This window comes from Medicago sativa, chromosome 6 (genome assembly GCF_051527215.1).
Source record: "Medicago sativa cultivar Bolivia chromosome 6, Bolivia_mono, whole genome shotgun sequence".
Classification (NCBI taxonomy): Eukaryota; Viridiplantae; Streptophyta; class Magnoliopsida; order Fabales; family Fabaceae; genus Medicago; species Medicago sativa.
In genome coordinates this window covers 3,299,671-3,312,953 of record NC_140754.1, presented here as the reverse complement: position 1 = coordinate 3,312,953, position 13,283 = coordinate 3,299,671, and the positions used below count along the sequence as shown (strand labels likewise).

Sequence of the window (13,283 nt, the reverse complement as noted above, 5' to 3'; positions counted from 1 at the left end):
CTGAGCATTCACAAGCGGTTTATTATTTTTAAAAAATTCCGTAAATCATTAGAAAATTCAAAAGAAAAACCATAAGTTGTTGTTTACGTGTTAATGGTCACCTTTAATTGGTTATTGTTGTGTATGGTAAAACAATAATTGTTTGGTTTTGTATATAAAACATCGGTGCTTAATAAATGTCTTCCAAATACAAAAAAAAAAAAATATACTGATACATGTAAGACACAAAGCATAATTAATTTATCTAAGTTCTGTATTAAAAATATTTACTTATTGTTTGTCCAAATGTGGAAAAAATGCAGTGTAGTGCCACCGAATAAACTAACTTGTACTGCAATGGAAGCAAGAACATCTACAGGGAGATCTTCAATGTTTGAGGTTTAATAAAGTGGAAATAAGAGGTATTTTATATAATGGGAAAGAAGGATAAACGTATGATGGTGTCGCTTCGTTTCATCACCACTCAAACTTGTAATTTGTTCAAGAAAACACAACCTTAAAAATAGATAGCTGAAAATACACATTCTGCATACATAACACTACGATGGCCGTCATTACATACGCATACTTGCACACATATTACAAGTTGTCAAAGTTTTTCCCAAAATGGGACATAAAAGTACCACACATAAAACTAAAAGGGGCATGCAAGCCCCACAAAAACGATATCACTACAACAACCGATGCATCAAACTTCTTCAGGAGGTGCCATCCTAGCATAGATAATTTCCGGTTTAACCGGATCAACTGCCAACCGAACTTTACAGCCAGAAAACAATCCACTCCTCTTTGTATAAGCAGTCCACTTACCCCTAAGATAAGCTTCATGATTACTTCCATTATGTTTCCAAAACAAGGAGCACTTGTACACATCACCCACTGCATCTATGAGACTCACGGAACTTGGTTTGTCATTCACAAATGCATCCCGCACAAAACTAGAGGGCAGGTACTGCATATATTTTACCTTAAATATTATTATTCAGTCAACATATTAAACATAATAACTTTCATACGCAAATGAGTTTACAAGCATAACATAACGTTACCAGATTATTTACTGTGACTTTGCGTTCGGTAAGTGGTATGATGCAAATGACCATGTTATCGCCACCAATTCCCTCCCCATCAGACTCTGTCATTTCCACATCGGACAACTGAGGATTGGGATCATCATTTGGGAGCTTATTGACATTTGATGATGCTATGATCTCAGGCGCATCGGGTGGACCTTTGAGTTCATCAGCATTTGGGAGATCTTTGGCAATTGATGCATATGGGAGATCATCACAACAACCAACTTCAACAGATGGTTGTGTAAGAGTTGGTACTTCAGGTGGAGCTTTGGATGTATCAAACAGTTCAGGAGCTGCTGAGTAGTCAATATCGCCATAGTATACCAATTCCTTGTTGACTACCTCCATCATATCCAGATCAAGAACGCCCATGTAGAACATACAGTTTCCATTATAGTTCAGAACAAGGTTTAGCCCATTAGGTTGTTGGTAGTGTTCTAGCAAACGATTCAAACCTCTATAGAAATAAGCCACAGAATCGTACATTAAAATACAAACCGCAAATGTGCTACCCCTGGTATCGACAAACAATACTTTATGCTCATTCTGAAGCTCATCTTGAAAGTGCTCGCGGAAATACCAAGGAATGGCAGCAGTATCCTGTAAAATACAAACCCTAAATAGCTCAACAATTACAGTTACTTGCATTTCTGGATCACACTAGGATCAACAATACAAACCCTAATAGTGTCGTTCAATAAGTTAATGAAATTAAACTACAAGTGAAGTGATTTTTGAAATTTAGGGTTCATAATAACCCAAAAAATTAAGTATAAACAACCGGTCGACAAAAGAGCTGACCCAGATACAACCATTCTTTAAACATAATCAAAGATAAAACTAACACTATCTAACTAATACAACAAACATCCTTGATTAGCGACAATAAATGGGTTACAAGTTTCGTACACCAAACAAGACCAAGGGAACAATAAACGGGACAATCAAACGTACCTTGTTTGGATCAATAACTGTATAGAACTTTCGGAGAGTAAGCGCCATTCTACTATTCTCAGCGAAAGAGTGTTTAGAGAGAGACAGAAGACATGAAGGGTTTGTGTCGTTATCTTACCAAAGCTTACTAAACAAGGGACTTTCTAACAACGACAACTGTCAACGTTGCATTTATGTTTTGGGTCAACTACATGGGCTTAGGGTCGGTCTCTCTTGGATTTTATAGGCCCACACGAAAGTATATGGACTCACACATTTTTTGTTGGCATGATTTTATGAAAGACAAACAACCAAGGACATGTTTTTTTTTTGTGAATTCTGCTCTTTATCCAAACCGTTTCGCTCATTCCCAAAGTAAATGTCCAAAATACCCCTACGCATGTTAACTCACGTAGCATAAGCTAACTTGCGGTAGTGTTAAATTTGCGTGAGTTAACTCACGCTGCGTGTCTTAAGTCACGCAAAAAAAAAAAAAATACACTAAAGCCCAGCGTGAGTTAACTCACGCTAGTTATAAATCTGCAAAAATCACATTGAAATCCCAACGTGAGTTAACTCACGTTGGTTTTCATGGCTAGTGGGCAACAGAAAAACACAATATTGTTGTTGTTGCTGCTAGTATCATGTACCTGAGATAGAAACAGAGAGCTTGTCAACCAAAACACTCACGTACAAAATGCAATAAACCGAATAGTAAACAGATGTGAAAATACAAATAAAATAGGACTGATAGCAACATATAGTAATATAGTAAGATATAGTAATATATGAAAGCAAATACATAAAATAATAGCTTCAATGATTATTATAAAAATGATAGCAACATATAGTATGAAAGCAAATACATAAAGTAATAGCTTCAGTGATTATTATAAGAATATGAAAGCAAATACATAAAGTAATAGCTTCAGTGATTATTATAAGAATGATAGCAACATATAGTAATATATGAAGGAAACCAACGTGAGTTAACTCACGTTGGGATTCATTGTGATTTTTGCAGGATTATAACTAACGTGAGTTAACTTGCGTTGAGATTCAATGTGATTTTTTCAGCGTGACTTAAGTCACGTAGCGTCAGTTAAGTCACGCACCGTGAGTTAAGTTACGCAAATTTAACACTAGCGTGAGTTAACATGTGTTGGGGTATTTTGGACATTTACTTTGGGAATGAGCGAAACGGTTTGGGTAAAGAGCAGAATTTTTTTTTGGTTACAACAACCCATTTTAAGTCTTGCCTAGTAAAAATATTTCATTTTGGAATATGGTTTTTTTTTTTGAGAGGGATAGAGTTTTTTTTTTTTTTTTGAAAGAGATTCTTCGATAGTGTTCGGAATATTGTTTCTTACAACTAAGTGCAACTGTGCAAGTGTTTGTCTACATATGTTATTCAAAACCTTAGTTCAATAACGTATTCAATATCCACGATGGTTATCAAATGCATCCTTCATAATAATAAGTAGCTTGGTTCGACTCAATTAATGTGATATCTATTTTTGATGCTACATTTAAATACATAAATTTATAATGTCAATCTCTTCGACACATAAACCAGTACAGTTGCAAAATTTATTCCGCCAAATACATAACTTCACGCACTTCTTCAACAAACGTTGCATTTATGCCACTAACTCATCCGCGTATAGGCCCTTCGAAACGATACTATAAGAAAACAGAAAACAACCAATCGTGAGAAATAATAAATTCATCACAAAAATTTGTTATAGACAAATGATTAACTCACCATTTAACCGTCAGTATGTTCAACCGTCAGTGTCGTCCATCATGTCACCAGAACCATTAGCGTCCTCATCCTCCAGATTTTGATTTTGTGGAACGCCATTACAGGACCTTCTGTTGTGACCAATTACACCGCAGTTGCCACACTTGTGTTGCCCTCTTCCCCTACCCGTTCCAGCTGACGTACTCGGTCCACATCCCTTTGTTCTCACAACTGGGGGATTCATTACTGTCTCTTCAATGTTTGCAATGTTGTCAGTTTCAGTGTTAGTTTCATGTACATTGCCACCATTTGCATGCTTCACCTTCAGCTTATTCAATTCAACTGTCATCACATCAACAATGTGTTTATAGTCTTCATCATCACCGTGTGCAACCACTGCTAATTCTTTGAATAAATAATGTAGATTGGCAAGCTTTGCAGTCGAATTTGATTCCCAGTAGAAAGAGCCATCTGTGTGAGTTCCACTGAATTCTTCCTTGGCTTTCTTAGTCCATCTTTTCAACACCAAACAACTGGGCAGCTCATCCTTTTCTAATATCACTAGTACAGCGATAATATGATGACAAGGCAACCCCAAGGACTCCATCCTTTGGCAATTACATCTAAAATCCCCAGTTGTAGGGCAGTATAAAACATTCCACACTGATCCGGTATCATTCCACTTTTTAACAAGGTAAATTTCATGCATTCCCGTCTTAAGGCGATCGCAGATTCTTAGTGACAAAGCTTTCTTTAACGTCGGACGAAATAAAAGAAATATCCTATTTGTAAAATGGACAGATGCAAACCTCTCTAAGGATTTCAAATTTGTTTGCAAAACAAACTCACCGTATAATCCTTCAAAATTAGCTTCCACTTCCCTGAATCTAAAGTATGTTAGGCATCTATGAAATTGTTGAACAAAATCAGTTAAATTGCATCTGGAGTGAACATACTTTCCAATATGGCTATGCAACGCCTCACACCTTGATGTCGTCCTTATCCCAGCAAAAAAATTACCTCGTATCAAAGCTGTAGCCCACATGTTTCTTCTCTCGTACAAATCTTGTATCCAAATGTTGTCTTCCAATCCAAACTTACTCACCATTTCATCCCAGGTTTCTTCAAACCGACTAACATCAATGTCACCCAACATGCACCTTTTTAGGTATGGCATGAAATCAGGAACACCTACATTGCTAACTGCATTGCGTAGCAAATGCCATGCACATAACCTATGATGAGCTCCAGGAAAAACATTACGAATTGCATTCCTCATGGATAAATCACCGTCAGTTATAACTGATGTTGGAGCCGTGCCTTCCATTGCCTCCATCATTTGTTCAAGTAGCCATACATATGTTTCTTCGGTCTCATTTGATACGAGAGCAGTTGCAAAAATAATTGTTTGATTGTGGTGATTAACTCCAGAAAACACAACAAAAGGACACATATACTTGATCTTCCTATATGTCGCATCAAATGCTACAACATCACCAAACAACCTATAATTCAATCTGCTCTCACCATCGCACCAGAAAAGATGTTCCAACCTCCCCTCATTATCAACTGTGTGTCTAACAAACATCATCGGGTCTTTGGTTCCCAAATCTCTAAGAAACTTTAGTGCAGTGGATGCATCAGCCGCTCGTAGATGTCGTTGTTTGGCAACTTGATTGTATAGGTCCTTCCTTCTAAAACCTATCTTCCCATATCCCCCACAGTTGTTTGCAAATGCACCATATACTTGACAAGTCCTAATTCCAACTTTTTTAAAGTTTAGAATTTGGGAAATATCAGCCTCCGTAAACTTTCTATGTCCAGGTAACATAGAACAATATTTATCTTCAATCAATGTATGGTTGTGTTCATCAGCAAAGAGAGTCACATACCATCTTTCTGTATGAATATTAACGTGAACACGAAATTTAGCCAAACAACCACACCTACTTTCACGTCTTGGTTCACGCTTTGGAGTTGGCGTAGTTCTCTCATTAGTTTCCCTGTAACCCTCACTAGAACAAACAAATGTTTGTTGCAACTTCTCACCCTTTACATTCCTAACAAGCTTGCTTTTGCGGACAGAGAAACCATTCAATCTTGAATACCAACTATAGAATTGATATGCAGTTTCTAAATTTAAAAAATCATACCTCCCAACATCTTCAATGCTAATATTTTTCATATTCACCTTCAATATATCAGGCATACCATTTATGGTAATTGGATCTTCTTCTGGGTTATGTTCATCGAATTCTTCGTCAGTGTTGTCCAAATTCTCATCTTCATTCCCATTCTCATTACCATCCCCACCATCATCCTCATTCATATTCTTATCCTCAGCTTCATACTCATCATCCCCACTCTCATCCTCATTCATAATCTCATGCTCATCTTCATACTCACCATCCCCAATCTCATCCTCATCCTCATCCTCATCCTCATCCTCATCCTCATTCATATTCTCATTCATATCTGCTTCAAAAGCATGCTCATGCATCTCATCTTCAAACTCGCAATCCCCATTCTCATATTCATACGAACTACTTTCAGTTCCATTGCTATTGTTACTCAAATGTTGTGTTGAGCCTTGATTGTAGTCATTCATAGACATGATATTGTTAATGTTCTGCTACAAGTAAGAAAGTATTTTAACAGTTAAAATCAATCCACCATTTAACAAAAATTTGCATATATTGTTAGTAAGGCGTGACAACATTTCAAATCAACAAACACTGTCGATTTAACTCAAATTTGCAAGATCATCACCAGTCATTAATTCTTTTCAACAGTGTTGCAAATGCAATCTGAGCACCATGTATGTATTCCTTTAAGATTTCATCTAATTATTTCATATTCATAAACAACTAAACTCCAGATTAACAATGGCACGGCTAACTTTAGGATCTAACACCACTTTGAAAGGCTAATATAAGTAAAGATCTAAAAACCCCTTGGATTTAACACAGCTAACATCTAGCATCGTTTATCGCAAAGATAGTCGAAGAAAATATACTTACTCAAAACAATGTTAACTGCAACAGATTCGCAACGATTTGCACGAACGAGGAAACAGGAATCAACGATTTCGAATTTTTTTCGGAGAAATATTCTAGGATTTTGATTTTGTTAAAATGTTGGATTTTGATTTTGGTAAAGTTATTGTTAATTGACGTCATAAACTTGATTTTAAGTTATTGAAAATCGATTTCTTAAAAATACAAATAATTGGAATAAACCGGAAGCAACAGGTAAAACATCAAGTGGCAACCGGAATTCCAGGTCAAAAAAAACTGATCCATGGTGGAACATATTGAAAACTGGTCCATGGAAGAAGCCGTCGTAAACTTGATTCAATTGATTAGCTAAACATATTACAAAATATTCTTCTTGAACTATTCGTCGGTTCCGTTATTGAGTTTTCAAAAATTTGAAAATATGTTTGTTTTGCTTTTATCGATATGTTACTTGTAACCCTTCTTTTTAATGTTTATACCATTTTCAACGACAATAATAAGACATAATAAAAAGAAAGTAGAAGAAGTTGTGAATGCATCATAGAAGAAAAATATTTCTCCAATTTCATTTATTTTATTGGTTTAAGGCGCAAGAAGACATATTTGTTATCAAGATTATTATGGTAGAAAAGAGATAAAAAGTTGACATGGAAGAAACTTATCACAAAATGAAAACACAAAAAATCATTTAATCGTTTGTTGGCCATAATTTTCAAATGTTTACGTTCATAAATTATAATGATATTTAGTCATTTGTCGAACAAAAATTCATATGATACTTTTTTTTTTATATATATATAAGCTAGAAATTCATTTATGGAAAAGGGAAAACTAAAATCTAGGCACATAAACCTAATCGAAAAGAAGGGAAAAATATACTGATATTTAGTCATTTGTTGAACGAAAATTCATATGATACTTTTTTTTTCCTCTCCATTTAAGCTAGAAATTCATTTATGAAAAAAGAAAAACAAAAACAAAAATTAACATAAAAAAAAAAAAAAAACAAAAACCGGGGCACATAAACCTAATATAGAAGAAGGAGCAAAATATTTTATTTTCATTTCACATGGAAGAAACTTATCACAAAACAAGAACATATATCACACCATATATTTTTTATTCTTTCTTTGCTTTCTTCAAGCAAAAGTTCAATACCTCCACTTTTATTTTATTTAAAAAAATTTATAATTAAACTGGACATCAAGTCGACAACATCTAACTGAGTGTATTTTTATAAAAAAAAAAAATCTAACTATGTGTTAGGTTTCATGTTTAACATATCTCTCGAATCCAAATATAGTATATTTGCACGAATTTAAAAGAAAAATCAATCTCATTTTGTGTCCAACACGTGATGCCACCACAGAAACAAGCATAGACTAAATTATACTCCCTCCGGTCCTATTTACAAGAGAAATTTAGGTCAACAAAAATGAATGTATTTGGATCGAATTTTTAACTAGATACATCAACTTTTGTTGACCCAAATTTCTCTTATAAATAGGAACGGAGGGAGTATAGTTTAACAATTTTAGCATGTGTTTGTTATTGTGGAGAAATACCTGCGAACACTTGTTTGAACCAAATCTACAAATGGCAGCTACGTAAAGACTCTTTGAGACATGAAATCATAAAGTGAGTAAGTGACATTTTTTTTTGTTTGTAAATTGTCCTACAATTAGGGATAGAAGGAGTACCAATTAAACATGTTTGGACTTTCGACCAAATCTACAAACAATAGCTTCTCATATAAAACTTCATTAAAACGTCAAAATTGTAAAGCGAAAACAAACAAAAATGCAATCAAACCGCTCGAACCAAAACAAAACAATAAGAAAATCATTATGCTAACTAAATCATAAACAATACAAATTCTCCTATCAATCAACTAGTTTTACATGTTTGTTAAAAAATAGTTTTATTTGACTTCAATTTTCAAAACACTGATAATACGATAGAAGAGATTGCTAACAAGCTAACAGCACTCCCTAAAAAAAAAAACTAACAACACACTCTCAAATAAATATTTCAACACACAATTATCTATTGATTAAAATTCATATGAATTTCACATAATTGACATAACCCATAAGAATTTCAACCTTTGCGACATCAACACTTCTAATAAAAATATATATGATATTCAACACTTGTTGGTATTCAACACCAATACATGTGACCAAGTTCAATTAACTCATATTCTTTTCCTTCATTTTTTTTTACCAATATCGATGTAACCATATCAATGTCGCCAGTGGCGGAGCCAGGATATTTACCGAGCCTGGGCGAAAAATTTAGTGCGTCTGGGGGTATAGAGCTTTGGTACGCGGTACGGGTTCGGGTTCGCGGTACGCGACATTCGAAGAATTCAGTGCGTCTGGGGGTATAGAGCTTCGGTACGAGTCGGTTCGTAATACTAGTAAAAATATAAAGTATTTTTTAAATATAGAAATATAGTGTAGCAGAAGGATACAATTACCTAAAGGATAAATGGATAAATGGCTAACTAACTTGGCCTACTGATGCTAAACTAAAGGATAAACAGGAAGTAAATGGCTAACTGACTTGGTTAGAGAAATTCTTGAAACAAAAGTATAAGTGTTTTGGTTGTGGATAGAGGAGGAATCATGAGAAGCAGGAAAGGACAAATGGCTAGTTGCTGCTATTGTACAAAAGCCTAATGCTAAACTAAAAGGATAAATGGCTAACTGACTTGGCCTAAACCTTCTATACACTAATTTAAATTTACTTTCTTAGATTGAGATGAGACTTGATCACTAAAACTCCAACAATCACACATACGAAGCATTAACACTAGATCACATTCGACTAATACACTCCACACCAGACCGAAATTTGCAGATTAAAACTTCAGGCTCTATTGTTTACTATAAAAGTCTTTGAAGACAATGTGTTGATTGGAAAAATTCTTGAAACAAAAGTATAAGAATTTTGATTGTGGATAGAGGAGGAATCATGATGTGCCCTTGTTGGAAGGAATTTGGTGCAGTTGGCTAAAAACATGCGGTGGTCTGGCAGATTTTAGTGAATGGTTGTGTTAAACATGTGGTGAGACTAATATTTGAAGTCCCACATCGGAGATTTTGAAAACAAATGAGAGGACCACTGGCTATAAATACATAGAGTAGACAGTAGAAGTGAATGTACTAACAATGTGGATTACTCATGTGGGTCCAGTGTTCAACTAATACTAGAGTGTTGAGCACTTCTCAATGCAGTATTAATATATTATTTTTACCTGTATTGAGCTTTCTTGAGAATTTGCCCAATTTTTTTTTTTTGAAGTGTGTTAGTGGGCGTTTTTGTTGAGCCTAGAATGCAAAAAAATTTGATTGAGCCCGGGCGACCGCCCGGGGTCGCCGGGCGGTAAAACCGCCCCTGAATGTCGCCATGTCCAACATCTATGTTTGTCCCTTAAAAAAAGATACGTGTTTGCACGGGTGTTCGATAGATATAACAAGACAAAAGAGAGTAATAATAATAAAACTCACGTCCTTCAAAAAAAAATAAAACTCACGTGAATTACACCAAACTCATACAAATACGACCAAATTTCATACCAATTATGTCAATTCCACACATAATCATTTACAGTTTAAAACTTAAACTAATTCCTTCAAATTTATATTTTGTTCAAAAAAAATTCCTCAAATTTATACGAACCTCGCTTAATTTGCTGAAACTCAATAAAATCTCGATCTCTATATCATCAACTGAAGTGGAAGAAATAGTCACAAGAAAGGGGGGGTTTGAATTGTGACCCTTTTAAAATTTAGTCCTGCAACTTAAATAAGTATATATACTCAAGAAGGTTCTTGGTAAATGTTAGTCTAACAAGATTAAAGTATTAGATATATAACAATTGATTTATACACGACCAGAATGTTCTGGATTAAATAAACCTTAAATGATTAAATAGTTTTGTCAAGGACCAGAATGTTCTGGAGAATGATTATATAAGTAGAATGAGAAAAATGATATTTAAGATAAAATGTGAAAACTATTTTGTCAAGGACCAGAATGTTCTGGATAGAGTAAGGTTAAATAATTAAGCAGTTTTACTAAGGACCAGAATGTTCTGGATAACAGTTATGAGATTAATTATTTAAACTGAATGATAAAATAATATTATGGTTAATTAAGGACCAGAGAACTCTGGATAAATATAACGAAGTTATAATTAATTATTAAGCTGCATGATAAAACAATATTAATGGTTATTTAAGGACCAGAGAATTCTGGATTAATTTTGTTGTGATTAATTAGGACCAGAATATTCTGGAGATAAATAAATATTAATGCGTGTGATGGTGTGTGCATATCGTGTAAAAATAAAAGATAGAGAGAGAGGGAGAGAGAAAGAAGAATAACACATGAGAGTTATCCTGGTTCACCAAACCCGGCTACTTCCAGTCCCCACACTTCGTGTGAGATTATCCACTATAGTATTCAGTTGGTAGAAACTTCTAACCAACACTATAAGGTCTTGATCACACCAGATCAGTCTGTAACCCCTGTATTATCAACCTCAGCAGGCTTCTACAATTCTTTGCTTTCGCACAAGAAAGGTTGGAACTTTTCTATCTCAAACTATTAAGCCCAATAGACTTGAGACTTAGCTCTTTACACTTTGTATGATGGAAGATTTTAGATCACGTCTCAAAACAAAAGAGACTTTTACAAACACAAACTCAAATAGATATCTCAAACAAAAGAGATATAGAGAATAAATATAGTGATGATTATGGAGTTTGCTTAGTGTTTGTTGAAGAGAATGATCGAGAGAATGTTCTTGCTTTGAGAGAGAGGGTTATCAAAGCTTTACATTTCAAACTCTTGCTCTAAACCTTCAATGACCTCTTCTATTTATAGAGCACGAATAGCCTTTGAGGACAGGTCACAAAAGAGCTGTTTGAATCCATTTCAAACTAAAAAATGAGCTCCAAATGTTGCTTGGGGAACAAGTGTGCAAGCTGTCTTCAGAGAACGTTCTCAAGAACGTTTTTTCAGTGTCAACCAAAACTTGGGCATGAAGCAACACGTTTTTGCAAGGTGTCTATGAGCTGTTTGCCTTCTTTTAGAAACTTGGAGGCCACTTGAGATGATGTATTCTTGATGTCATTGTATGATGTCATAGAGTGACTCCTTTGATGATGTCATGTGAAAATATCATTTGAAGAAACTTTCCTTAATGGACCTTTTTCCATTCATTCCTTAATGGGTCGAAAATCTCATGGGGCCTAATCATTATTCCTTTGTAGTCTTGTGGTCCATGTGCACATACACTCTAGATTTGCTACACCTTTAAATGCCATTTTAAGGAATCTTGATCTCTTATGATTTTGATCCTTCTTTTGGTGGGACAAAGAGAATAACCATTATTCTTGACCTTTAATTCTGCACACTCTTGTTCATTAATTAATAGATCATATTTGTCCTTTGTTTTGATGAAGATGCTTTGTTATCTTTGTGAAGTCAGAACGTTTTCGAGAACATTCTCACTGAAACATTCTCACAAAAAACATTAGTAGATAACAAGATAATAAATGTAAATATGTGTTATATTTTAAAAACATCAAGTGAGGATGTTCTCTTCACAATGTATGACTAGAATGTTGTTTGTAAGAACATGATAAACCTTTCTTAAAGTAAAAATTTCTTTGATTGATTATTATTCTCCCAAATCATATCTTGAAAAATGATGGAAGATTCTTAGATCATCATAAATCTTATGATAGAATTTTCATGCATTTTATCATGAATTTTCTTCCTTGATAATTCTCCAATTGATGAATGACTTAATGAATAATTCATTCATGGATTGGTTTCTCTTTAGAGTTGATTCTAATCATTTCGATGAAGGAATAAGAATAATTTCAAGTGTAATAATCATCTTCATCATGAGAACATTCTTTTCATCAAAGTTGATAATGTTCTCTTTTATATGAGAAGACAATATCTTCTTGGCCAATTAACCTTGAATTATTTTGTCTGGTGATGTGATTTTTCTCATAATTCCTCTCAGTGATTTCACACAATGTTTCTTGCCCATTGAGTATCTTTGAGATGTTTTAGTTTAGGCATGCATGTAATCATGAAGGTACATTCATTCATTCTCTTGAATGAAACTTTTGTGCCTTTTCCTTAAACTCTTTTAGAAACTATTTGAAGATCATTTCTTTCAAATATTATCCTTTTATTCGTCGAATCTTTAAGGCTTTGTTGAAAACCATGTGGTGACGAGGATGAGTCAAATAATCATAAAATTCATCTTCTTGTTGAATCTATAATCAACACTCTTTTGATTCAAACAATATTGTTTTTATATCATCTTTGAGCTTGTGATGCTACTGTTTTGGTATTCTTTTATCCAGTATATATATGCACTTGTAAGAGACTTATTTCTTGTCTACTTCTCTGAAAAGACTAAAGTGCAAACATCAGTAGATCACTATTCATAAAACTTAGCGTTTTATTCCATAAGGTTTG

At 34.3% G+C, this 13,283-nt stretch overlaps 1 protein-coding gene across 1 annotated transcript; it reads right to left on the bottom strand.

The window, feature by feature from the left end:
• Nucleotides 1-3,156: 3,156 nt before the first annotated feature.
• LOC146912088 (protein FAR1-RELATED SEQUENCE 5-like) lies at nucleotides 3,157-7,089 on the bottom strand. Its single transcript, XM_085717272.1, has one exon. It carries the CDS (start codon nucleotides 6,365-6,367, stop codon nucleotides 3,794-3,796), a length of 2,574 nt encoding a protein of 857 aa, XP_085573398.1. The 5' UTR covers nucleotides 6,368-7,089; the 3' UTR covers nucleotides 3,157-3,793.
• Nucleotides 7,090-13,283: the final 6,194 nt, after the last annotated feature.

What these genes read in the sequence shown, in the direction of transcription:
- LOC146912088 (XM_085717272.1), bottom strand. Translation starts at nt 6,367, where the DNA reads ATGTCTATGAATGACTACAATCAAGGCTCAACACAACATTTGAGTAAC.